At 44.0% G+C, this 27,695-nt stretch overlaps 1 protein-coding gene across 2 annotated transcripts in view; it reads left to right on the top strand.

Annotated features, from left to right (window-relative positions):
- Positions 1 to 27,695, top strand: part of PABIR2 (PABIR family member 2) — a 207,154-nt gene that overhangs the window by 164,501 nt on the left and 14,958 nt on the right. The window contains exon 10 of one of the 2 annotated variants that reach the window (XM_064574591.1): positions 1,675 to 1,750. The exons of the other annotated variant lie outside the window; for it this stretch is intronic. Coding sequence (XP_064430661.1) covers positions 1,675 to 1,750 — 76 coding nt within the window. Of the gene's footprint in view, positions 1 to 1,674; positions 1,751 to 27,695 lie in introns of those variants that run through there. 2 annotated transcript variants of the gene reach the window in all.

The raw sequence follows: 27,695 nt of genomic DNA, 5'->3' as shown, positions 1-27,695 counted from the left end.
CTATCCCAACCTTAGTCCCCCTAGGGTCGCAAGTCAGTGATAACAATCAGATCTGAGGAGAGGGAAGTGTGGTCACTGAAACCTAAGCAATGGCCTCCCTTGCCTGCAGAGGATTTACCAGAAGTCAGACCTGAAGGCCCTTGGAGTTGACAAAGGATCTTCTAGAAAAGAATGTTCCCTGGGGGTTCTCCATGTCTGCAGAGGGCCAAACAAGAGAAATCAGACTGTGGTTAGACCCAGGGAAGACACTTGGATGTGGACATTTATCCCCAGATGGATAAAATGCCAGGCTCCCAAAACAGGTCATGTAGTGTCTTCTCTGAGTAATTTCGGAAAAGAATGGCTGGTCATCTGTCCTAGGTTGTCTCATAGACCGTCAGAGCAGGGAGAAACCTTACAGGTCTCTTATCCAAGCCTTGATTTTAAGCCTGAGAATGCTAAGAGCCAGAGAGAGGGGACAGTCGCCCTGTCCTCACATATAGCTAATTATTGGCAGGACCAGGACTTTGAGTCATAGGCCAACATATCATGCCACTGCACCATACTGGTCTCTTTAGGTACTCAAACTGTTGTCCCTGCTAGTTTTGGAATGCTCTGTAGTACCAACATACTAAAGAGTAATTGAGGCCCATCCAGGAGGACTCGAAGGTCCTGAGCAGTGCCTACCTTGCAGCTCCTCCAATGTATCCAACCCGATTTCAGAGCTATGGCTGTCAGAGCATTTCAGCCAAGCCTCCTCACTCAACGAACTGGTCCTCTAAGCTTACCATTTGAATGCAGCTGTGGTTAAAGCAGAGCTTGCTGACTCAGCCCATGGAGTAAGGATGACTAAACACAAGAATTTCCTGTTGGGGGGGGGGGATGGAAAATATCTTTCAAATGCATTTGTTTCAGGGAACCATTCTGATCAGTCAGGACCTGGCCCACCGTGGGCCCATGAGGAAAAGCAGCAGGCTATCCCTGCTCAGCACCAACGCAGGATTTGCAGATGTTTCCTTTCTTTTTGCTAAACAACACTGTGGCTGTCTCGGCACCATTTTGGTCTGGCCTGCATTCACACAGAGCTTTATCTGCCAACTGGTACAGCCCAAAGCCAAGGGGAGCGGATGTCTCCCCTGACCGGAGGGGCCTTTCACATTCCCCTGCTCGGAGGCCTTCCCCCCAGGGGTGAATGGGGCTGATCTGCTTTATCTCAAGACAGCTTCAATTCTGAGCCCACCTTGAACTCGAAAGAGAGGTTCATTTATGCTGACTGATCAGAAAACAGTGTGGGCTGGCTTCCATCTCCAGGGTGCACTCTGGGGAGTTTGCAATCTGGAGTAAAGTCATCATTTTCAGGTCTAAATACCACACAGACATTGGACAGCTTTAGGAAACGAACATTGACCTTCAGTTGGATTGCTCACCAGCTTAAGGCATTAATTCAGTGAAGCTAAAATTTGGATAAATATTTCAAGGCTCTTGGCTGGGAAGGAGTCTGCCTTGCTCAATTAGAAAGTTGGAGACACCTGGTGCATTTGGGGGGCGACACATTTTTACAACTTGCAAATTAGAAAGGGGGGCGGGGAAAGAGGGAGAGTGAAGTCGTCGGCCATCTTCTCCAACAGTTCCGACATAGAGGGGTTGAGTCCGAGGGGCTGCTTCATCCTCTCTCTCTCCTCTCTCCATCCCCAGCCGCACATTCACAAGGAGGAAACAGAAGCAACTACCTTGGAGGCCTCAAGGAGGGTCAAGCATATATTTTTCATAAGTGAGTAACAATTTCTTATTCCAATGGGGGAATGTTCTGGGACAGGGCAATGTGGAGTAATAATGGAGAGCCATCTGGTCCTGGGGGAGGGGGAAAGGAGGAGCAAGAGAGAGAGTGCCCCAGTTCCTTGCCACCTGGCACTGTGGGCTTGGAAGCCTTATATTCCTTTTTCTGAGCCTGTTTCAGGTCCTGTGTGCACTTAAGGTACATAAAGTGCCTGGGAATAATATGGCCTCGATAAATGTTTTCTAAATTTCTGAATTGCTAATGGTTATGAATTCTTCTGTTTGTCGAGCACTTTACAGTGAATACAATATTTCTGTACTCACTCTCTTATTCGAATCTGGTAAGACGCATGTGACGTAAGCAGGGTAAGGATTGTTACCTGTCTGAGAGAGGGAAGTGAGGCTCAGGGAGGTAAGAGGCTATACACGCAGGAACGAGGGCTCCAGGTCCACCGTTCCTTCGAACATACTACGCAACATCTCGTTTTCAAGTGCAAAGGTTTTTAAAAGGATAAAGTGCTATAGGATCCATGTATCAGATCTATGCCTTGCAACTAAGCAACGTTTGTATGAGGGTTCAAACACTCGCGGGGGCCTCAGACGAAGTGGTATCGGGCCGTGACTAACAATAGTATTAAAGATTACAGTAAGACTTTGTCTACTCAAAACACAAGAGGCCAGGGGGAAGTGGCCTTGGAATGACTTGCGTTGGGATTATCTACTATTTTTGTAAAAGAACAATAGGACCTCTGGTTGGCGGGGAACGAACACTTGCTATTTGGAATAACATGGGCCAGAGTTAAGGAGGTTGATTGTAGACTCAGGTGAGGGAGCCAATATAGACTTATTCCACCCCCATTGGGTACCTGGCCTCTCGTGGAGCCATCAGCTGCTTAACAGGAGTGGACTTGTGGTCTGAATGTTCTTCGGGTTTCCATAGGTCTTAGAACCCTTGACTCATGGTGCTGAGTGGGGCCGTTATAGGTCATATAGTCCAATCGCCATGTAGTGAGGCCACTCCTGTCTGCTGAGTGGCTACCCACCCTCCGGTGACCAAAAAAAAAAAAAGACAAACAAAAAAACTTCCTACCAGCTCTATGTGTCATTTCTAGCTCAATGCCCTGGCCAGTCCTGAGGATGGTCATCCACACCATCGTCATCTCTGACTGCATGGCGCTCCAGGGGAGCACAGAGATGCTTATTGCAAATGCATCTCACGGAGGCAACTAGGCATGCTCCTGAAAGTTACATGAAAACAAAATTTCCATAAAGCAAACCCTGGCTTGTGTGTCCTAGGTTGTTGCCTAATTTATCACTTTTTAAAACATAGAATTAGGTTGGCTTAAAGCAGGGACTTTTTAACGTAGGGTCTGTAGTTCTTGGATGAAATACAGGAAGCTCCATGAATTTTTCTGAAACTACACAAAATCGTGTGTTTGCATTTATATACAGTTTTCTAAGAAGAGAGCCTATAGCTTTCCTCAGATTCTCAAAGGGGTCTACCCCCGAAAAGGTTAAGAACTTTTGGCCTAGAGGAAGGTGGAACTGTGATCGTGTTCATGAATGTCACAATTTGCAGCCCCGACCGCAGGTTCGTGGGGCGGTAGCTTTGTCTTTGTTCTCGTCCCTCCCGCTGCCTCAGGAGGATGGGTACCCACAGGGCACGCTGCCAAGCTCCGGTCATCCCCCTGCCCGATTTGCAAGGTAATGGCCACACTAAGAGGATTTGAGTGGGGATTGTTTGCCATACGGCTTGAACTTTAAAGGCAGACAGCTCTGTGATTTGGGGCAAGTCACTTCATCTCCCTGATCCAGTTTCCTCGTCTAATAGATAGGGGGAAATAACAGGGATATTGTGAGGATTCTAAGCGAGGTGATGGCTATAATGTCCTTGACGCATACTAAATGCTCAGTAAATAAAAACATCAACAGTGTCTATACCAGGTGGGCAAGTCCTTAAGAAGACCTGAAGCTTTTTTCTGGCTACATGACGAGCTCTTTCTGGGGGCCACCTTGCTGCCCAGGGCCATGCTCAGTGGCCCATTGGTGGGCATGGGAACAAAACTGATTGGACCTTTGCTATTTTGTCAAAACACAGGCTTTGGCCTGTTTAACACTTGTCCTCTGCTAAAAGCTGTGGAGGGGCCCTGAAACCGTGTTTGGCTATTGAAAAATTCTAGGTAGGGGTTCAGGCTGTGTCTATAGGAGACTAGAACGACCGGTGTGGTCAGATGAACATAGCACGGAGCTAGGCCCACGGGAAAGGCTTCTATGGTCAGGTCGGGGAGTGGAGAATTCCAACAGTCCAAGAAGTCACCGCACCCGATGGTCTGGTACAGTTAGGGGCTGTGAGGCTACAGAGAAGAGGAGACATAAGTCAGTGGCTGGACACTCGAAAGGCTTCTGAAAGGCGGGCCTTGGGTTTTGGGAGACGGAGGGAAGAAGGAAAGTGTGGTGGGCAGAATAGCGAGAGCAGAGAGGCTGGAAGGAGCGCATGCTGGGGGCTGGAGGTGCTTCCATGGTGACTAACCAGGGGGCTGCTTCGGAAAGTAGCGGAAATTTTGGTTGAACAGGTTACCGAAGTCCTCAAGTGCCCAAACCAAAAGGGAAAGGGTGTGGACTTGATGTGGTAGGCAGTGAGGAGCAGCTGAGTGTGGCAGCAGAGGGGCAAGAAAAGGGGATGGAGTCAGAGAGTCCGGCTGGGAGCCGCAAATAAAAATCCAGACTGAAATGGGCAGAACGGTTGGGGCTAGCATGAGGCCGTGGGAATGATGAGCAAGAGCTTGCTGGTCTCTGGAGCCTTCGCCTCCAGTAACACCAAGAGTTTTCTCTCTGCAAGGAGCAAATTGATTTTGCATCTTTATTTTTGTGTCTTTTTAGTTTAATTCCAGTATAGTGAGCATACAGTGTAATGTGAGTTTCAGGTGTACAATATAGTGATTCAACACTTCCATATATCACCTGGTGCTCATCACAAGTGCTCTCCTTAATCCCCCCTCACACACACACACCCACCTCCCCTCTGGTAACCATCAGTTCTCTATAGTTAAGAGTCTGTTTCTTGCTTTGTCTCTCTGTTTTTTTCCCTTTGCTCGTTTGTTTTGTTTCTTAAATTCCACATATGAGCGCAATCCTATGCTATTTGTCTTTCTCTGACTGATTTATTTGACTTAGCATAATACTCTCTAGCTCCATCCATGTTGTTACAAATGGCAAGATTTCATTCTTTTTGATGGCTGAATAATATTCCGTTGTATGTATAGATATCACCTCTTCTTTATCCAGTCATCAGCTAATGGCCACTTGGGCTGCCTCCATATCTTGGCCATTGTAAATAATGCTGCCAGAAACATAGGGGTGCACGGATCCCTTTGAATGAGTGTTTTCGTATTCTTTGGGTAAACACCCACTAGCACAAGCAATGCATCTTTCATACAGGAGCACGTGACCTGCTTCAAGCCAACCAGGCAAAATCACTTGCAAAGGAGAAAAACCAAGAGGTGACTCTCCATGTTACCAAATGGGTCTTTACCAAAGGATGCACAGAAGGTTCTTTGACTTAGAAGCTCCCCTAAGTTTAGAATGCTTTCAGATTAGAACAGTAGGCTTTTTTTGAATTTAAGAACAGTCAAAAATTATATGGGAAAGATTTGTTTAAATAGCTAAAAAGGAGGGGGGGAGACCAGTCACATGTTTCCAGTTGTCCTTTCTTGTGATACATGGGAATTATATAAAACTTACAATTTCTGAAAATAATACTAAGCTGTAGTAATTTTAAAAATAATTTATAGGGGCACCTGGGTGGCTCAGTCGGTTAAGCATCTGCCTTTGGCTCAGGTCATGATCCTGGGATTCCTGAGATCAAGCCCCATGGACTCCCTGCTTAGCAGGGAGTCAGCCGGTCCCTCTCCTTCTGCTCCTCCCCCTGCTCATGCTCTCTCTCTCTCTGTCTCAAATAAAATCTTTTTAAAATTAAAAATAATTTGGGGCACTTGGGTGGCCCAGTCATTAAGCATCTGCCTTCAGCTCAGGTCATGGTCCCAGGGTCCTGGGATCGAGCCCCGCATCGGGCTCCCTGCTCCGCGGGAAGCCTGCTTCTCCCTCTCCCACTCCCCCTGCTTGTGCTCTCTCTCTCTGTGTCTCTCTCTGTCAAATAAATAAAACCTTTTTAAAAAATTGTTAAAAAAAATAAAAATAATTTATATATGAGGATTAACCAGTAGTAATAATAATAGTCAGCATGTATCAAGGACTTGCATATTACTAAACAATTTAAAGACATTACCCTGTTTAATCTTCGCAACAGTCTCTTGAGATATATTTTGCTATTCCTCCCCATTTCACAGATGAGGAAAATGATGCTTTCAGAGTAGTTAACTAATGTGCACAATATCCCTAAAAAAAAAAACCAAGAAAGAAAGAAACTCCCCTAAGTTATGTGCAGGTTAGTGCCCTGCCTCCCAGGGAGGCTTTGGGGGTGCGGCGTGACAAAACGCCTCCACAGTCCCCCTCCTCAGCCTCTGCCCGGGGCTCTACTTCATGCAACAGGTCTTGAGAAGCTTTTCAGATGGAAAAACACCTCTCTCGGCCTTCACAGATTGGTCATGCACCTGGTCCAGCGGTGAACTGATGTTGTTGACATTTCAGCATAAAATGTACAGAGAGAGAGGTCTGCAAAGGAGGGGGGCGGAGCTCAGGAGTCAGTTCCCTGGGTTGTCCTGAGAATTTCTTTCCTAGATTTGAACGTTTTCCTTTGGGCGAGAAAACCCAGTGCTGTGAAGTAGTTCTTCACTCCCCGGGCGGTGAGCGTGGAGACGCCTCTGAGCGATCACGTTAGCTGGGACTCTCTGAAGCACCATTTATTTCTACCTGTTATGTGTCTGAGTGGCCCAGGCCTGGTTCAATCCCCTTATGCCCCGGGCTGGGTCTCCCTCCTCTATGGGAAGGGGCCATGCACTTGATCGAGGTTGCCAACAGAGGCTGGATTCAGCACTGGCTCAGCTGAGTGAAGGTTGCATACGTTCGCACTTGCTAGAAGAAGATCTTGTTTTCACATTTAAGGGAATATAAAAATGACTTTGTTGTGTTTAAATTGCCTTTGCTGGATGAATAGAGCCCTGTGGATTCAGGGCTTAGAAAGGATTGTGTCGCGATCACGTATTTCCTTATATACGTTTCCATATGGCTCTATTTGCTAATATACGTACGTCTCAGGACTGCTCCCTGGGTCTCACTGAGACTGGTTGTTTCCTGTATGTGACTTCTTTCTGTGCGGTTGTGTTTGGGGTTCCCAGGGTAAAACTAAGATCCCGATATTATTGAAACTCTCTTGGACAAAAGCTAGCGGTGGGGAAATCTGTTTAGTTGCTGTAAGCAGTCTGTAGCGTATAGGAGATGGAACTTTTGTTATCCGTTTAGGAAAAACTACGGTTAACTCTTGAACATGTTCACATACCTGCACAGTCAAAAATCCGCGTGTACCTTTTGATTCCCCCAAAACTTAACTACTAATAGCCTGCTGTTGACCTTACCGATGACAAAAACAGTCTATAAACAGACATTTTGTGTGTTATAGGTATTACATACTGTATTCTTATAATAAGGTATGCTCCGAGAAAAGAAAATGTTATTAAGAAAATCATAAGGAAAATACATTTACAATACTGTACTGTATTTATATATTAAAAAAATCCGCATATAGGTGGACCCGTGCAGTTCAAACCCATGTTGTTCAAGGCTCCACTATATTCCTGTTTTAAGGAAGACGGCAGCTCCTGCACATTGAGAGCTTCCTGTGTGCTTGGAACCGTGCTAAACCCTTTACGTACCTAATCCCACGTAGGCTTCACAAATCCCTAAAAGCCAGGTGCCAGTGTTAGCCCCCAGACAACGGAAGAGGAAAGTGATGGAAAGAGAGGTTAAGAGACTTGACCAAGGCAAGGCAGCTAGCAAGTGGAGAGCTGGGATCTGAACCCATAATGTTCATGACCATGAAAACCTTTCCCCCGGAAACTGCTCAAGATACATCTCCCTGCACATTTCAAGCAAGGACTCTCACAAAACTAAAATGTGGTTCAAGAACCGAAAGTGGGGGCACCTGGGTGGCTCAGTCGGTTAAGCGTCTGCCTTCGGCTCAGGTCATGATCCCAGCGGGTCCTGGGATGGAGGCCCTCGTCAGGCTCCACGCTCAGCGGGGAGTCTGCTTCTCCCTCCACTTCTGCCTCTGCTCCTCCCCCCCTTCATGCTCTCTCTCGCTCTCTCAGATAAATAAAGTCTTTAAGAAGTGAGAGTGGCCTTGTGAGGAGGACGATCTATAAAGTTGTGTACGTGGGAGGCAGGGGATCGGGTCTGCAGACTAGTTTGCTGTGGGAGCAATTGTATCTCAACTGGGGAGAGAACAAGGAAGCTGAGGGGATGGCATAGAGTCCGACAGGCAGTCCCTTCAGCTGGGCTTGAGCCCCGACAGGAGAGGGCCGAGGCCAGAGCCTTGCTTGTAGGCCTGGGAATCCGTAGTACCAGTGAGATGCTGTTAAGCTCGGCTTAGCTGGGTGGAGGGGACACTCTGCTCTTTGCACTAAACCTACGCTGCTCTTTTTTTTTTTTTTTAAAGATTTTATTTATTTATTTGAGAGAGAGAATGAGAGAGAGAGCATGAGAGGGGGGAGGGTTAGAGAGAGAGGCAGACTCCCTGCTGAGCAGGGAGCCTGACGTGGGACTCGATCCCGGGACTCCAGGATCATGACCTGAGCCGAAGGCAGTCGCTTAACCAACTGAGCCACCCAGGCGCCCCACCTACGCTGCTCTTGTGACTGGTGTTTTTGTTCGTATTTTCTGCTTCTTGCTGGCATCTAAGAAAGTTTTTGATTTCTGTGTATTCGCTGTGTATCTAACTACTGTACTGAAATCTTGTTAATTCTGATGTAAAATTATAATCCACTCACATCTCTTGGGCTGTGTAGCCATGCAAGCGTATCATTAATGTGTATCTACACACACACACACACACACATACCTTCTCCATTTTACAGATTAAAGAAACTGAGGTTCAGAGAGGTTTAGTAACTCCCTCTAGGTCACACAGCTAATAAGTGACAGTGCACAGATTAAACAATAGACCTGCCTTCAGATCCTGAGCCCTAAGTTACTATACAATAGTATCTCTCTTATACCTAGAAGTTTTTGGAAAGATGGGATGATGCTGTACACGTTCTTTGTAATCTTCTTCTTTCACTTAATAGTACATCATAACAACTTACCTATATGCCTAAATATTCAATAACATTTTAATGGAGGCATAAATACCTTTATGATAAGGATAATAATGAACATTTATTGAGTGCTTACAATGTGTCAGGTACCTTAACACGGACTATTATAAATCATTGTGTTTATATGACACTGGGACGACTGGTTGCTGCGATCACATCGGTTCAGAAGCTCCAGCCTGCTGCTCTCCTTCCTGGTGGCACCCACCCTAACCTGTCACCGGCAACCGGCTTTGGGGCTGTGGGGTCTGCATGGACCGCTATGCCGTGTAATGCAAAATGCCCGTGTCTTATTGGGTAAAAAGCAAGCATCAAGCATCGCGGCTGGGCAGAGGGCAGGGCAAGGGTGGAAAGAGTGACCCTTGATGTTGGCAGAGCTCCCTGGGGTGGGGGTGGGGCCCTGATGTCACTAGTATAAATAAGGGAGCGAGAGAAACTGCTCCCCTCTAGATTCTTGGGAGCTTGGAGATGATACTACAACCCAAGGAAAACCGTGTCAGAGAAGAGATTTTAGGGGCTGCAGGAGCCAAAGATGAGCAGGCCCCATTGGTGGGTCGGAGGGAGAAGATACAGTGAAGACATCAACATCTGTATCTTGAGCACAAATATGATCCTTTCCATTGACGGCCTGTGACTACTTAATGCATCCTGGCTGCTAGGGACTAAATTATGTCCCCTTCCCAAATTCCCGTGTTGAAGCCCAAACCCCCCAATGTGATGGTCCTTGGAGGTGGGGCCTTCGGGAGGTCATTAGGTTGAGATGAGGTCATGCAGGTGGGGCCCTCATGATGAGATTAGTGTCCTCATAAGAAGAGACACCAGAGAGCTCGCTCTCCCTCTCTCCCCACTGGCCTTATACTTCAACTGATTCCCTACATTCTGGAAATGTTAGAGAAAAATGGCTCATGCTTCTCAGATGGCTCTCAGAAGAGTGTTCGAAAAATACATTTTATTCATTCTTTTAAAGAACCCCACGAATAATTATCGAGTGCCTCTTACATGCTAGGAACACCTCTTGACAGTGATCAAGGCAGTCGCTCCCCATTCTTCCTCCCCCCCCCAGCCCGATGTATAACTAATCTACTTTCTGTCTCTGTGGATTTGCATATTCTGGATAGTTCATGTAGCTGGGATCATATCACATGTGTCCTTTTGTGTCTGGCTTCTTTCACTTAGCACCGTGTTTTCGAGCTTCATCCCCGTTCTAGCATGGGTCACTACTTCGTTCCTTTTATGGATGAATCATATTCCATGGTATGGATAGACCACGTTTCACTTATCCATTCATCAGTTGATGACATTTGGGTCGTTTCCACCTTTTGGCTATTGTGAATGGTGCTGCTGTGAACATTGATGGACAAGTTTTTGTCTGGACATAGATTTCCATTCCCTGGGATATATATCTAGGAGTAGAGTTACGGGTCATATGGCAACGCTGTGCTTAACTTATTGAGGAATCAGAGACTGGCACCACTTTTATTCCTGAAGAGAAAAACCCAGCAACCAAAATAATCATTGGAGGCTATGTTTTTAAGCATTATGGGTAGTCTGACCAGATTCGTGACAAAACAGATCCTTCTCTTAAGGAGGAGAATCCCAGTGAGTCATTCAGGACACACCCATCTCTACAGTTAGAAAAACCACACCAACACCATTTTCTATTGGCCCACTGAAGGATGAGCATGAACCTCCTCGGGTCTGAAGCGAGACTGTTTGTCATAGCCCCCAGTCCCCACTGAGACTGGTGACACCCTCGTCCATCTGTGAACACCTTGAGGACAAAGGCTGATCTGAGTCATCTGTATTATCCCAGCGCCTGGCACAGTCAACATTTGTTGGTGGAAGGAAGACAGGAATGCCACCCAGGCCCCTGGGAGAGGTGATCTGGGGCACAGTCTCTTTTTGCTGGGTCTCTGCAGGGTAAATAAGGCACACCTACTCTCACACCAGCCTCCTTCCCATTAACCACCACTTTGGGTGGCCCCCACCGCTGTCAGTCACTCCATGAGCAAGCCACGTTTAGAGCATTTTTCACATCAACAAAGTGGCCAATCTCAGAAACGGATGTTTGTCAGACCCAGGTATTCTGATTCTTGTTTGGAACAATACAATCATCATTTCCTTGGGCAATCTCCTAGCGTCCGGTCGTTTGCCTTTCTCCACTGTCAACCGGGGATCCTGGTACTGGTTTCCAGTCCCCTCACGGCGTGGTGGGGAGACTCAAAGCAGACATGGAAGCTGGCTGTCTGAACATCCCCGGGCTCGTGGAGTTCTCCCCAAGTGGGCAGTGACGGGGCATGATCCCCTTTGGAGCCTGTCATTGCTGTTGACATTGAGAATGCTGGTGTGGAAACAAATGCTGTCTTTGTCACAAGCTCGGCTACAGGGGCCTCTCCTTCCCGAAGCTGGCAGCTGAGGCTAAGCACTTGAAATCCCTGGGCCAGCTGTTGTGAAGTAAATGCCAGGCAGTAGGTAAGGCAGGATTCAGAGCTGGGCAGACAGCCAGGCTGGAGTGGGAGCACAGATGGGGGGGCACAAAAGTTGGCAAACAAGTGTTTTCCAAGGGGGGTTTAAAAATACAATTTTACTTCTTAAGTAGACAAAGCGCCAATGGGAGGGTGCCTAAAAATTCCTGTTTTAACTCACTTTCAGCTGAAGAAGATCCTAGTACCAGAAAGGCGCTGTGAGCAGTGTTTCCCTGAGGAGGCTTCCCGGGGAGCACAGAAAGATAGCCACACCCTTTGAAGTTTGCTGGGAGCTTACAAAGGGCAGTGTTGTTTCCACTGAGGAAGAATGAAAGCCCCGCATAATGGTGTCCTTATTCTCTAAACCTCAGACCTTATGTGATGAGGGGCAAGTGAGCCTGCAGGCCCAGGCAAAGGGGGAGGGGGGAGTGCTCGGCAAATCACACATGCTCTTAGCTTCCTTGCCAGTCAACATGGAAGGTCTTCCTAGGAAGATGGTGCCATCGAAGTCAGGGGTCTGTTTCAACCCTCTTCCCATGGGGAAGGCTAAACCATCCCAAGATACCTTGTTCGTTTGATGATGCCTGATAAAAATTTCCAAGTGAACATACCTTCCATCGTCCTTGATGGATTTCAGTGAAACATGGCCTGAGCTTAAAGCTCATGGAGATAAAAGACTGATGAGAAAAAAATGGTCAAACCATTGTTTTAAATCCAACTGAGAATGGTGGTATTTCTGAGTGCTGGGATTCCTACCACACAAAACAGCGAGTCAGTAGGCTGGCAGTCGCTGTCAAAGGCAGCTTGTCTGCCAGTTATTAGGAAATGGAGCCCCCAAATTGGGCTTGAGTGTAGCCATGACCAACTTCGGGATGTCCATGGTATTGCACCATGCATGCTTATGTCGGGACCACTTCCAAAATTCTGACTCATTTCCCAGGCCAGTGAAACCACGTCAGGCATATGAGTTTCACTCCCGGTGTCATCCCAGGGAGCAGCTGCATGGTGCCATGGCAAGAGCCATGCGGAGCCCGAAGCCCCAGCCCTAGCTCCGTTGTCAATTAACTGTCATTTGCAAGGGAGTCTGAACCAGTCTGTGTCTTAGTTAGAAAGAGACTGTTTAATGAGACAATTTCATCCCTTCTGGCTTTAAACATAAAAATGTCTGTCTCTCAGGGTTGGATTTGACAAAGACTCGTCGTGGATATGCAAAGCATCTAATTTGATACGTTTTTTTTTTTTTTTTTTAGGTCTGTAAGGGGTCTCAAAGATCATCAAGTCCAACAACCCCGTTGTCGTACAGATGTAGAAACTGAGAGCCAGAGAGAAGGGAGTTGCTCAATTAATGCAGAATCAGGGCTTAGAGATCAGGTTTCTCGATTCCCAGTCCAGTGCATTTTCCACTACATTTATTTTTAAATCAGAGCAATGCATGAGTATGGTTCAAAAATACCAAATAATACAGGAGAGCTTGGAACAAAACACAACAGTGCTCGGCCCCACCCCTACTCCCACTCCTCAGAGGCAACTGTTTTCACAGATTCTGTTTTCAATTCAGCTGGTGGTTACTCTGGTATCACTAAATAATATGCCTCCACTCCTATTTCTTGGTTTATCCATTTGGGACCGTATCTATTGACTCCCTGCTATTAAAAAAAATGAGCTCCCTTAACATGACTCCAACCTCCCCTCTGTCTTCCACCTCCCCACGTTTAATAGTGTTATCTTTGTGAGATTTTTTTCATTCACTCTTTTTTTAAAGATTTTATTTATTTATTTGAGAGAGAGAGAGAGAGCAAGCATGAGCACAGGGCAGAGGGGCAGAGTAAGAGGGAGAAGCAGACTCCCCTCTGAGTGGGGAGTACGATGGGCTCCATCCCAGGAGCCTGGGATCATGACCTGAGTTGAAGACAGATGCTTAACTGACTGAGCCACCCAGGCACCCACATTCACTTTTTAATATAGCACACAGGGGCGCCTGGGTGGCTCAGTCAGTTAAACATCTGACTCCTGGTTTCGGCTCAGGTCATGATCTCAGGGTCGTGAGATTGAGCCCCGCGTTGGGCTCTGGGCTCAGCAGGGAGTCTGCTCGAGATTCTCTCTCCCTCTCCGTCTGCCCCCTCGCCTCTAATAAATAAATAAATCTTTTTAAAAAATAATATAGCATACAGAAAAAATTCACTATTTTTGGTGTACAGTTCTATGAGTTAAGACAAATATACAAAGTCAGGTAACTACCACCACAATCAAGATATAGAACAGTTCATTACCTCCCCAAATTTTCTCATGCTGCCTTTGATAATCAATCCATCCCTCTACCCCCAACCCCAGATAACTACTGCTCTGTTTTATGTTGCTATAATTTTGCTTTTTCCAGAATGTTACAGAAATGGAACAATAGAATATGTAATCTTTTGAGACTGCATCTTTCACTCAGGATAATTATTTTGAGATTCGTGTATCAGTAGTTTATTCTTTGGTATTACTGAGTAGTATTCCATCGCATGGATGTGCCACAGTTTATGCATTCACCAGTTGAAGGACATGTAGGTTGTTTCCAGTTTGGTGGTATTACTTTTAGTGATTCCATTGGTTCCCTTTAAATTGCAATCATATTCTTAAACCTCTATTTCTTGAGCCATCATCCGCTGTCTCTTAAGTAGATCTTCTTCAGCATAGTAAATGCTTTTGATTGGATTTTAAACATGATACTTTCCTTCATTTAGTCAAAAAACTAAAACATTTAGTTTTAAATCAATTTCATTTGAGGGTGTAACTTTCCATGGGGGTGGGAGGGGTTGTTTAAATGCTCCCCAGCAGCCCTATTCAGGGCTACCGCTATTCTTAAATGATCCCTGTAGCGTAGAGGGCCTCCTCTAGGACCAGACGTGGCTGTTGCTGGGAAGATATACATGTACTTTCTTTTCTGACCGTTGCTAACTCGGGCAGTAATTTGGGGGGAAAAGACCTTTCTTCATGTGGATTTCAGCTTTTGTCTGTCATGCTTTTTCTGTCCCAGCTGCCTTCACTAGCGAGCACAAAGCTACATTTCAAAGGAGACTGACAAATTATCCCCAGCTGCCAGGAGGTTAGCTTTCTGTGTGTTCTGTGTCCCCCTTCTCTGATAACCAACAGGTTAACTTTCTAAAAGGACCTGACAAAAGCAGAAATTGTCTTTTTTACCCAAATGGGGGTTGGTTTTTTTTTTCTCTTTTAAAAGATGTGGATTTGTAATATTCCTCTCCATTCATACCCAAATGTATGCCAGGAAATACAGCATAAATGATCACAACTGAACCTTTAGTATTTGCAAGATTCATACCGATGCATTTTTAAAGTGTTTACCAGAGCTAAATTATTTTTTTAACTTGGCTAGTGCGGTGTCTTTCCTCCAACAGTAGCCATTTAAAGACTGAGTGATATCAGCCTTGGCCATAGAGATGTGTATGTTGTTATATTTCACTTGTGTTTTTAACCATCTTTGTATGTATGTTATCTACCTAGCACTTACACTGCATGACAGGAGTGGGCCCAATGGCTGCACAGTACCCAACGCATAGTAGGTGCTCAGCAAATGCTGTTCGAATTAAAATGGTCCCAAATAGGGTCAGGTGTACATGAGGGTGAAGTATTCTGGATTAACGCAATGAAGCAGGCATTCTCAAACACTACTGGGAATGCAAACTGGTACAACTCTCCCACTGGGCACTTTGACATGTGCCAAACCCTTAACAGTGTTCTTCTTTCACCCAGTAATTCTCTTTCTAAGGACTTATCCTAAAAAAAACAGTAGAGATGCCAGAAAAAATATAAATATGAGGAAATTTATTGTAACATGTTTTAAAATAGAGAAAAAGTGGAAACAACTTAAAAGTTGTCCTTCCTATGAAATCCTATGCAGTAACATTTATACTATGGAATGCTATGTAGTTATTTGAAATCATGTTTAGAAGATTATATAATGACATGAGGAAATGCTCACAACCTAAATTAAGTGGGGAAAGGGAGATACAGGATGATCCCGTGTGTGTGTGTGTGTGTAGAAAAAAGAAGACTGGAAAGAAAGAAAGAAATAGAAATATTAATACCTGGGGTGCCACGTCAGTTAAGCAACCGACTCTTCATGATCTCAGGGTCCTGGGATCGAGCACCATGTTGGGCTCCACACTGGGTGTGGAGCCTGCTTAAGAGTTTCTCTCTCGGGCGCCTGGGTGACTCAGTTGGTTAAGCGACTGCCTTCGGCTCAGGTCATGATCCTGGAGTCCCGGGATCGAGTCCCGCATCAGGCTCCCTGCTCGGCGGGGAGTCTGCTTCTCCCTCTCCTGCTCTCTGTCTCTCATTCTCTATCTCTCAAATAAATAAATAAAATCTTAAAAAAAAAAAAAAAGAGTTTCTCTCTCTCCCACTCTCCCTCCCCCACTCCGTTCATGCTCTCTCTCTCTCTCAAAAAGAAAAAAAGAAATATTAATACTGGTTACCTCTAGGTTGTAGGATTATGAGTGATTTTCATTTTCTAATTTCTGTGATTTCTAAATTCCTTACAATGTGCTTATATTGCTTTACAATCTGAAAAATATCTTTTTCATCTGAAAGAAATAAATAACTATTTCTGATAGATGGAGGATGGATTCATAAAATCCTAGTAATAAGATATGGAACCATTTCTCAAACCAAAGTCAACTCTTCAGATGCCATGTGAAAAGCCACAGCACTGTTTAGTTTTCAGAAAGACAAGACGAAGCCTAGAAGTCTCATGTTTAAGCCTTATGAGCCCCAGTCTGATAGTAAAAGGCAAATGTTGTTCATCCTTTTCTCTAGGCCTAGTTAGGTTTCATCCTCTTCTCATCCCCACCCATTTTTAAACTGTACAGATCTGTGGAACAAATGTTGAGCAAACTGGAAATAAATAAAATCCAATGGCCTTAAGATACCACAAAGCCCTCCCTTCCTGTGTACTAATGGCTACCCGCCCATTGTACTCCCCAGAGTGGAGGGCTGGAGTCAGCCAAAATGGAGGCCTTGCTGATTCAAGCGTGAACACTGCAAATGCTCAAAAGAGAGAAAAACTTCTGTCTGTAAAGATTGAGACAGAACATGTACAACATTCTCTCTCCCCTACATTCTTACCTTCGCATAATATAAACTGGTGAGCTCTGCTGGGGAAAAAAAAAAACTACTAAGTAAAAAATCATAGAAGGCATTACAGTAAGGACTGTTCAAAGAAGTCTCAGAGTCCTAGAACCTTAGAGTTGGAAGGAAAACATTCCAACAAGTATATGGCTCCTTCCAAATACCAGATACTATGCCAGGTGCTGATCAAATGTTATCTCATAAAAACCATCTAGCAGGGTGCTTGGGTGGCATAGTCAGTTAAGCATCTGACTCCTGGTTTTTGGCTCAGGTCATGATCTGGGGGTCCTGAGATCGAGCCCTGTGTCGGGCTTGTGCTCTGTATGGAGTCTGCTTGGGTTTCTCTCTCCCTCTGCTCCTTCCCCCAACACTTGCTCTCTCTCTCTCAAATAAATAAATCTTTAAAAAAAAAAACAAAACATCTAGTGACGCACCCCATTTTACAGATGAGGAAATCAAAGCCCAGGGAGGCATTGTGAATTGCCTTAAATCACAGTTTGTTGGCTGCAAAGTTGGGGCTAGGTCCTACATCTTCTGGAGACTCAGATGAAAAGGTGGGTTTTTCTAGTATAATCTTCCCCTCAGCTCTGGATAGTCCAAATATTTACTGTGCAGTTGTGCTTGGATGTTATGTTAACAGCTCAAGCTAATTAGGTCCAGAATCAAACTCATAGCCTTCCCCTTGTTTCCCAGGCACTGAGCATCTGAAGTCGCATTGGCTTCTTACTCTCTTTCGCCCCCACCCCATAAACAAGTCCTGTCAGTTTTTCCTTCAAAAAATACCTCCAGATCCTACTCAGCCTATAAGACAACCCAATCCTTACCTCCTTAAGAAATCTCTTCTTGACTACTCCAGCCAATGCTGCTTCCCCTCATCTGGGGGCAATTAGCATTTGGCCAGCAGCATTCCTTCATGCGACAAACATGTACTGAGTGTCTACTATATGCCAGGTCCTAAGATGAAAAATTCATTTTTTTATCTCCCCGACTAGACATTAACAACCCTGAGAGTCTAGGGGATGAATTTTTCCATAGCCTTTTAAATGTCCATCGCAGCTCTGGGCACATATTTGAAGACTTGTTTGTTCAAGAGCAGAACAGATTTAAGGAATCTGTCACCAGCTCGGCAGCTGGAAAACTCTGAGGATGCCCTAATCTATGGTTCTTCCTCAACATCTCACAAACTACATGAGTATGAACCACTCACTCAATGAAAACAGCATATTAAAATGTAACTTTTAAACACCATACCTTAACAAATTAGTGATGAGGTTTAACTAATATGAGATGTGGGATCCTAAAAGTCAACTGGGGGCTTCTGCATCCAAGAAGACAGAATAGATCTACTCTTCTCCATTCCTCTCATTAAGTACAACTAAAAACCCTGGACATTATATATAAAACAAATGTAAGAAGACCAATAAAGATAGAGAGAAGAAGGCAGACTGGCTAAGGACCTCAGTAGCCAAAGAATGACACGGTAGTGAGTTTCCTGAATTTTCTCTTTGCCTCACATATCCCAGACTGGCTGCTAGAGAAGCCAGCAATTCAGAAAACAGCAATGAGAGCAGACAAATATAAAGGCCTGCTCTCCCTAGCCAAAGGACCAGGAAATGGGCAACCTAGCAAGATAGAAAACTATCAGGAAAAACTGTGACCCCCACCTCACCCCTGCCAGCAAAGGCCAAGTGGGGAGCCTGACCCTCTACTCCAATCTGGCAGTAACCAGGCAGTATCCCCTCCTTTCCTCTCCCAGAGCAGCATCAGGGAAAAAAAAAAAACAACAAACAACAACAGAAGGTTTGAATAAGATCCAGAGTTTCATTACATGATACCCAAAATGAACAGTATTCAGTTGGAAATGAGCCCTCATACCAAGAACCAGGAAGGTCTCCAACTGAATGAAAAAACACAATTGATGGGTGCCAAAACCAAGATGACAGGGATGTTGGAATGACCTAACAAAGATTTTGAAACAGCAGTCATAAAAATGCTTCAATCAGCAACTACAAACATGTTTGAAACAAATAAAAGAATAGAAAGTCTCAGCAAAGAAATATGAAGTCTCAGCAAACAAATAAGAACATATAGAGAACAAGATGGAAATTTTAGAACTGAAAAATTCAGTGGATAGGCATAAAAGAGCAGAGGAGACAAATGAAAGAATCAGAGAATTTGCAGATATAACAACAGAAATTACACAGAGAGAAAATAGACTGGAAAACAAATGAACAGTGCTTCAGGAACCTGTGGGGCCTTAACAAAAGATATAGCACTTATATCATTGGAGTCTTAAGAGAGGAGAAAGAGAATGGGGCTGAAAAGCATTTGAAGAAATAATGGCTGAAAATTTCCAAACTGGAGAAAAGATATAAACCTATACATTCAAAAAGTTGAGAGGACCCCAAACAGGATGAATCCAATGCACACTCAGACATATCATAGTCAAATTTCTGAAAACTAAAGACAAAGAAAAACAATCTTGAAAGCAAACAGGGGAGAAAACATATTACTTACAGGAAAACAATGTTTCAAATAAAGAATTGGCACATTTTTTTCAAGTGCTAAACGTGCCAACCCAGAATCCTATATCATGTGAAAATATCCTTCAGGAATGAAAGGAAAATGAAGACATTTCAGATGAAGACAATCTAAGAGAATCTGTCACCCTCGTACCTACCCTAAAGAAGTATCTAAAGGTTGTTCTCTAAACAGAAAAGAAATGATAAAAAAAAAAAAAGAAATCTTGGAACATTGGGAAGAAAGAACACAATAAAAACATGAATAAATTAAATAGACTTCCCTTCCCCTCCTGAGTCTTCAAAATTATGTTTGGTGGTTGAAGCAAAAATTATAACACTGTCTGATATAGTTTTAAATGTATGTAGAGGAAATATTTAAGACAATTATATTATAAACTGGGGAGGGCAAAGGGACATAAATGGAGGTAAGGTTTCCACACTTCCCTGAACTGATAAAATACCACCACCATTAGACTGTGACAAGTTATGTATCTACAGTGTAATACCTAGAGGAGCCACTAAAATCTATACAAAGATATACACTCAAAGCCATGACAGATAAATCCAAATGATATTCCAAAAAATATTCAATAACCCACAGGAATGCAGGAAAAAGAAGACAGAGAAATGAAAAACAGAAACAAAAAATAAAATGGCAAACATTGACCCTAATATATCAACATTAACACTAAATGTAAATTGTCTAAATACACCAATTAGGAGACAGAGATTGGCAAAGTGGATGTGTATGTGCCACACAACTGAGCTGTTTTTGAAGCAAAATATGTGAAGCAAAAACTGATAGAACTGAAAGGAGAAATAGATAAATCCACAGTTGTAGTTAGAGATTTCAACACTCCTCTCTCTACAACTGATAGAACAACTAGACAGAAAATCAACAAAGATATAAAAGAACTAAGCAACACCATCAACCAACAGGATCTAATTAACAGTTGTAGAACACATTACCCCAAACCAGCAAAATACACATTCTTTTCAAGTACCCATGGAACTTGATAGATCACATCCTGAGCTATAAAACAAATTTCAACATATTTAGAAGAATTAAAACCACATAGAGTGTGTTCTCTGACCATTATGGATACAAATTAGGAATCAATCACAGAAAGATAACAGGAAAATATCCAAACACTTGGAAACTAAACATACTTCTAAATAATCCATAGGTCAAAGAGGAAGTCTCAAGAGAAATAAAAAAAAAATACATTGAACTAAATTGAAAATAAAAATACAACATTTCAAAATGTGTGGGACACAGTAAAAGCCATGCCAAGAGGGAAATTTATAGCACCAAATACATACGTTAGAAAAGAGGAAAGGTCTTAAATCACAATCTAAGCTCCCACCTCTAGAACCTAGGAAAAGAAGAGCAAAATAAACACAAAGGAAACAGAAGGGAGGAAATCATAAACAGCAGAAATCAATGACATTGAAAAGAGGAAAACAATAAAGAAAATCAATGAAACAAAAAGCCAGTCCTTTGTAAGAAATCAATAAAATTGGCAGATTTCTAGCAAGACCGACAAAGATAAAAGAGAGAAGAAGCAAATGACCAGTATCAGGCCAAAACAGGAGATATTACTACAGACCCTGCAGACATCAAAAGGATAATAAGGGAATACTATGAACAATTCTACACACATAAGTTTAACAACTTTGATGAAATGGACCCATTCCCTGAAAAACAGAAGCTACCACAACTCACCAAAAATATAGTTAGTAGCCCTATAACTATTAAGGAAATTAAATCCATAATTTTCGAACTCCCCGAAAAGAAGTCTCCAGGCCCAGATGGCTTCACCAAAGAATTCTACCAAACATTTGAAGAAAAAGTAATGCCAATTATACATAATCTCTTCCAGAAAATAGAAGTACTGGGAACATTTCCCAATTCATTTCATGAAGCTAGTATTACTCTGATACCAAAACCAAAGATAGTACAAGAAAACTACAGACCAATATCCCTCATAAATATAGATGCAAAAAATCCTTAACAAAATGTGAACAAATAGAATGTATTCAGCAATATAAAGGAATTATACACCATGACCAAGTGGGGTTTATTCCAAGTATGCAAGTCTCATTCAGTATTCAAAAATTAATCGGTGTAAACCACCATATTAACAGGCTAAAGAAAAAAAAAAGGACATGTTCACATCAATTGATGCAGAAAAGGCACTTGACAAAATTTAACATCCATTTGTGATACAAACCTCTCAGCAAATGAGGAATAGAGGGGAACTTCCTCAACTTGAAAAAGGGTATCTACAAAAATACCCACAGCTAACATTATGTTTAATGATGAAAAACTGAATGCTTTCACCCTAAGATCAGGAAGAAGGCAAGCATCTCCACTTTCACCACTCTTACTCAACATAATTCTGGAAGTTCTAGCCAGTACAATAAGGTCAGAAACAAAAATAGAAGGCATACAGATTAGAAAGGAAGAAATGAAACTTTTCCTATTTGGTGATGACATGATGATCTACATAGATAATTCCAGGGAATCTATTTTTAAAACTTCCAGAACTAATAAGTGAGTTCAGTAAGGCCACAGGATAAAAGATAAACATACAAAAATCTATTACAGGAGTGGCTGAGTGGCTCAGCCAGTTAAGCGTCTGCCTTCAGCTCAGGTCATGATCCCCAGGATCAGCGGGGAGTCTGCTTCTCCCTCTACCCTTCCCCCCTGCTCGTGATCGCTCTCTCTCTCTCTCACTCTCTCAAATAAATAGATAAAACCTTTTTTAAAAAATCTATTGTATTTTTATACACAAACAATGAAAACATGGACACCAGGATCAAAAATACAATGCCAATTATAATTGCCAAAAAAGACTTGGATGTATATCTAACAAAATATGCATAAGACTTATATGCTGAAAACCACAAAATGCTAATGAAAGAAATAAAAGAAGATCTAAAAAAAATGGAGAGACATACCATGTTCATGGATTTTGAAGGCTCAGCATAGTAAAAATATCAGTCTCCCCAAATTGATATACAGGTTTAACATAATTCCTACTCAAAATCCCAACAAGAATTTTGTAGGATTTTATCTAAAATTTAAACAGAAAGTCAAAGGAACTAGAATAGCTAAATTTAAAAAAAGATTAAAGTGGGAGGCATCAGTTGGCCCAAACCTACAGTCTGTGTGGTATTGGCAGAGGAATAAACACATAGACCAATAGAACAGAATAGAATCCAGAAATAGACCTACATAAATATGCCCAAATGATTTTTTTTTTAAGTACAAATGCAGTTCAATGAAGGAAAGATAACCTTTTCAACAAAAGGTACTGGAGAAATTGGACATCCATAGGCTAAAAGAAAAAAAAATAACCTTGTATTAGTAAGGGTTCTCTAGAGATACAGAACCGAGAGACAGAGAGAGAGAGAGAGAGAGAGAATGTGTGTATAGAGAAAGAAAGAGAGAGATTTATTTTAAGAAACTGGCTCGTGTGATTGTGGAAGCTGGCAATTCCAAATCTTCAGGATAGGCCAGGAGGCTGTAGACCCTGGGAAGAGCTGACATTGAAGCTCAAATCCAAAGGCAGTCTGCTAGAGAACTCCCTCTTCCTTGGGAGAGGTCAGTCTTTTTCTTAAGGTCTTGACCTAAATGGATGAGGCCCACCTATATTAAGGAGGGAAATCTGCCTTATTAAAAGTCTACTGAATTAAATGTTAATCTTTTCTTTTAAAAAAAAAGACCTTCACAGCAACATCCAGGTTTTTCACCAAATATCTGGGTACCATAGCCTAGCCAAGTGGACACATAATTAACTTCCACAAACCTCGTCCTAAGTCTCATAGCTTATACAAAAATTAACTCAAACTAAGTCAATGTAAAACTATAAAACTTTAAAAAATAAACATAGGAGGAAATCTTTAGGACCTAGGGCTAGGCAAAAGGTGTTAGACTTCATACCAAAAGCAAAATATATAAAAGGAAAAATCAATAAATTGGACTTGATCAAAATTAAAAACTCTTGCTCTGTGAAAACCCTGTTTCGGGGATGAAAAGACAAGGTACGAAGTGGGCAAAAATATTTGCAAACCACACATCTGACCAATGACTCATATCTCAAATATATGAAGAACTTTAAAAAACTCAAGAGTAAAACAAAACAAAACAAATCCAATCAGAAAATGGGCAAAGGACATGAAAAGACATTTCAGCAGAGGAAATGTAGATGGTAAATAGATGAAAGCACAGTCACCATCATTAACCATTAGGGAAATGCAAATTTAGGCCACAACGAGGTGTTAGTACACACCCATTAGAACAGCTATGACCAAAAGTAGTGACAATATCAGATGCTGGCGAGAATGTAGGGAAACCAGATCTCTCAGATGCTGCTGGTGGGAATGCGAAATGCTTCAGCCACTCTGGAAAAGAGTTTGGCAGTTTCTTCTTATAAAACTAAACATGCAATTACCATAGGACCCAGCAATCACACTCCTGGGCATTCATCCCAGAGAAATGAAAACTTACGTCCACACAAAATCTTGTACATGAATGTTTATAGCAGCTTATTTGTAATAGCCAAAGACTGGAAACAACCAAAGTGTCCTTCAATAGGTGAATAGTTAAACAAACCGTGATATGATGAAAAGGAATGGACACCAAGTTGGGTGGATCTCAAGGGTGTTATCCTGAGTGGCAAAATGGCTTGCACAAAGGTCCCCACCCCTCACTCCCCACCCCGCTAATCATTCTAGATTCAGTTCTCTAGGATTTAAAAGACAAATTGGCCAAAAGAAGCACCCCAGGTGATTTCAGTTTTGCGGCAGTGGATGAGGAATGGCCATCTCTAAGGCAATGTTTCTTATATATTTGTCGTTATCGTCCCACATCTACAAGACACACAACACACACACACACATCCAAGATGTCAGGATTTTCATGCTATGGGATCCTGCTTCTATTGACTCATTTTCAAAGATGAAAGATAGATTGGGGCACCTGGCTGGCTCAGTCGGAAGAGCATGCGACTGTCGATCTCAGGGTCGTGAGTTCAAGCTCCACGTTGGGTGTAGAGATTACTAAAAACAAACAAGCAAATAAATAAATAACAATCAAACCTAAAAAAAAAAAAAGATGAAAGTTAGAGACCCACCTGAGTTGCGCTCAGCTGAGGGGAGCAAATGGTGGCTGGTAGCAGCATAGGGAAAAGAGTAGCTGGCAAGAAGGGAACATAAAACCAACAGAGTTGTAGGGACAGGATGTGCCGACCTGGGCTCCAGCTCTGTAGCTTTGGTCTTAACCAGTCCATTGACACGTGCTCCCTATCTTCCCCATCTGCAGCCCCAGTTCTGAGCCTTCGAACCGATGTGGAAATGTCTTTTTTTCAGGGAGGCCTGGCCAGACACCAAGACTAGGTTAGCTCCCTGTGTTACACACTCTCATAACACTTGAAGCTAGCCTTGGTATCATTTTATCACAGTTGTAATGACATGTGTTGAGATTAACCATTCAATGTTGAATAATGATGGGTGGGTTTTTCTATTGAAGGTGTCTCTGATTTGGGACTATAAACTCTTATTAGCGTAAGGACCCTGTCTTAGTTCACTTTTGTATATTCCAGCACCTAAAACAGTGCTGGTCTGAAAAAGGTGCTCGGTACATATTTGTTGGATGAATAAAGGGAGGGTAGCAAGACCCTAACTGAATGAAGCATAGTTACTTACAATCATGTTAAGGAATATAGACTTTGATGTGTATTTATTTTCTCTCTTACAAAATAGGAAAAACATTACTTACCCCCCTCATCACATCAGAGGAGACTGAACAGATATGGAGATGCTTTGGAGTAAAAAGCACTGTTCAACTACCCGGGCTAATGCTAATGAAGCCATGGCTTCCTAGCCTGTGAGCTTCAGAGGCCCACTGTACATCCTCTGAGGCAGGGAATCCAAGCCCTGAATGTGCTTTGTATGACAGCGTGGGCATCACCGCTCATGTGGCCATCACTGGGGGCTTTCTTTCCACCCACCAGGGATCCCTCCGAATCCTCCAGTAGAGCCCAGGGGTCGGTGGGAACATCTGCTAGGTCAGAGTGCCCGCCCATGCTAAATAAGGATAGGTAGGTATCAAAAATTATGGTTTCTATGACCTCTATGTATTTCCCCCAAGGGAAGAATGAGTTGCAAGAGCACAAAAGATTTGAGAGGCGACTCTCCTTTAGACTTTGACCTTAGGGCCCAAATGCTGTCCGTCACACTTCTGCGGATTTTCCATTACCTGTCACTCACATGGGAGCCCTCCCCACCAGCCAGTAAGGAAGGCTGGGGCAGCGGGGGGTGGGGGGTGCCGATGTTACACGTCAGTACATTTCAGGGACAAGTCCAACCTGTTTAGCCTTTAACACAGAAGCTTGCCTTTTCTTCTCAATATCCCATGATTCAGCCCCAGGCCACCTAGGTTCCCCCCATGCCCTAGTCCCTCAGGAGAAACCAGGTCCCTGCTGGCTGAGCTCCACAGTCAGTCCCCAAGTCACAGCGAGTGCTGTCCTCCCCACAGCCACCTGACACCAGAGCTGTTGCTCAACGCTCCCTTGTTCCCACGCCTGGCCGGCCCTGCCTGAAGTTGCTTTTCTCCCTGTCCTCCCCCTTCCCCCCGCACTAAGTCAACTTCTTCCCAAGCTGCTCTTCTGCTTTCTGCTGTTCTTGATCGAATTCATCCCAAGTTTCTCCTCGCTTCCTCCAGCCTGAGCTTTCTCTGTCCTTGAGGATATTCCTCTGGCCCCCTCTTCCCTCGCGGACCAGATGAGAGGGGTTTGCGGCAAAATAGCTGTGGAGGGGCTCATCGAATCCCACTCAAGGCCAATCTCTGCGAGGGCGTTGGACCCCACTTTCCTGTGTGCATACTTTTGGTGCATGAACCCTATTCACAGTGCCCTGGGGGGAAAAAAAATACAAGCACCAGGATCCTTATACCTTGGGCTTTTCTAGGCTCAATGACATTTTTTAGGCAAGGAAAAAACCGTATCAGTTCTTAAAAACAAGAAGTATGTTGGCAGGTGCTTTCTCCTGCCTGAAGCTTGCCCTTTTCTCCTAGCTTGGAGGTTAAGAAGGGAGAAGGGGAGAACAGCCACGCTGATTGGAATGCCCGTGGCCTCCCCACCCTGCGTGCCACATGAAAGCCTGGCGGGCCTCTAGATAACCTGATGGGCCCAGAAGCCTTGACAGAGGCCTTCAGAAGTAGCACGTGAGTGAAGTGAGAGACAGAGATCATTGGGAAGCATCTGACCGGGACTGCCCCTCACCCTTGGCCTCTTTCCGCACTGTGCCTGGGCCCCCTCTTCATGCAATTGTCCGGGAGAACGGAGGGTTTTATCGGATCGGGACCCACGTAGGCGAGGCTTCAGGAGGCTTCAGCCTCCTTCATGGCTTCTGTGGGGAGAGAGGCAGCTGTGGAGTCATCTCGCCAGGCCTCAGCCCTGCTCACTTGCCAGGACGTGCCCCACCGGCGCAAGTCCCATAAACTAACCCAGGCCTCGGTCTCTTCCTCTCTAACACGGGTGCTTGGCATGCTCTAAGTGCTCCATAAACGTTAGCGTGGAGGAGTGGGGGGTGGGGAGACAGAAGGAGGAAGAGAAGGAGAAAGTGACAAGATGACCTTGGAGTCTGCCAGAACAGTAGGGCCCGGCCGTGGGAGTCTGTCTCCTTCCCCTGCCCCGCTCCCCTTTGCGGCTCAGCTCGAGATGCCCTTCGTTTAACAGCTGAGACTTCGTTCCAAACCCACAGGTGTGCTGTATTGCGCACCTGGGTGGAATGTTGCTCTCGCCTTCCTGCAATTACCAAATCGCTTTAAGGGGAATGTTGTGCATGTTTTCGAACGAAGCCTGCGTTTGTGTTTGCTCACGGTGAATTTTAAAATTTAGAAGATGATGAGCTTGTTTACTAAATAAATATGTGTGTTTGGATCTGTTTGTCATGTCCTCGCTTGCGGATGCCTTTGCCCCCTCCCGTTGCTGTGGGCTCTAGAAGCAGGGGCGGGGGGCAGGGGGGCATGAAAATGCCAGTTGTTGGTCTTCTTGGACCCAAAAATTATTTACAGAGCACAGGATTTACAGTCAGGAAGGGGTTTTTTTGTTGTTGTTGTTTTTGTTTTTTTTACAGGAATGGGCAAATCCTAGATACTCTCTGTATACAAACCTCCTTTCCAACAGTTATGAAAGGACATTTTAACTTTAAACGAGAGCCCTGTTGGCGGTACATTGTCACTGCTAAGTTCCATCCAAACATTGCATTGAGGGGAAGGTCACATGGGAATTGCCACCTCTGGGTCCTGAAATCTCCCCAGTAGTGCTGTGACTCCGGAAGGAGGCCAAGGTCCTTCTTTGCGCCCCTGACTCACTCCCCCACCCCTTGGGCATCTAATGTCAAAGTGTAAGCCAGTAACATATACCGAGGGCTAGAATTCAACCCCGGGTCAGGTCAACTTGAACAGCTCTGTACAGAAGTCCAACTTCCAATTCTACCCTCCATGGACGCTGTCCCCTCCTGCAGCTGCTCCCCACCAACTGCCATTA

The sequence above is a fragment of the Mirounga angustirostris genome, unplaced genomic scaffold, assembly GCF_029215605.1.
Source record: "Mirounga angustirostris isolate CCGP_5_RB_7025 unplaced genomic scaffold, mMirAng1.0.hap1 SCAF_11, whole genome shotgun sequence".
Lineage (NCBI taxonomy): Eukaryota > Metazoa > Chordata > Mammalia > Carnivora > Phocidae > Mirounga > Mirounga angustirostris.
The sequence above is the reverse complement of the archived record's forward strand: the minus strand, read 5'-3'. Positions and strand labels throughout refer to the sequence as shown.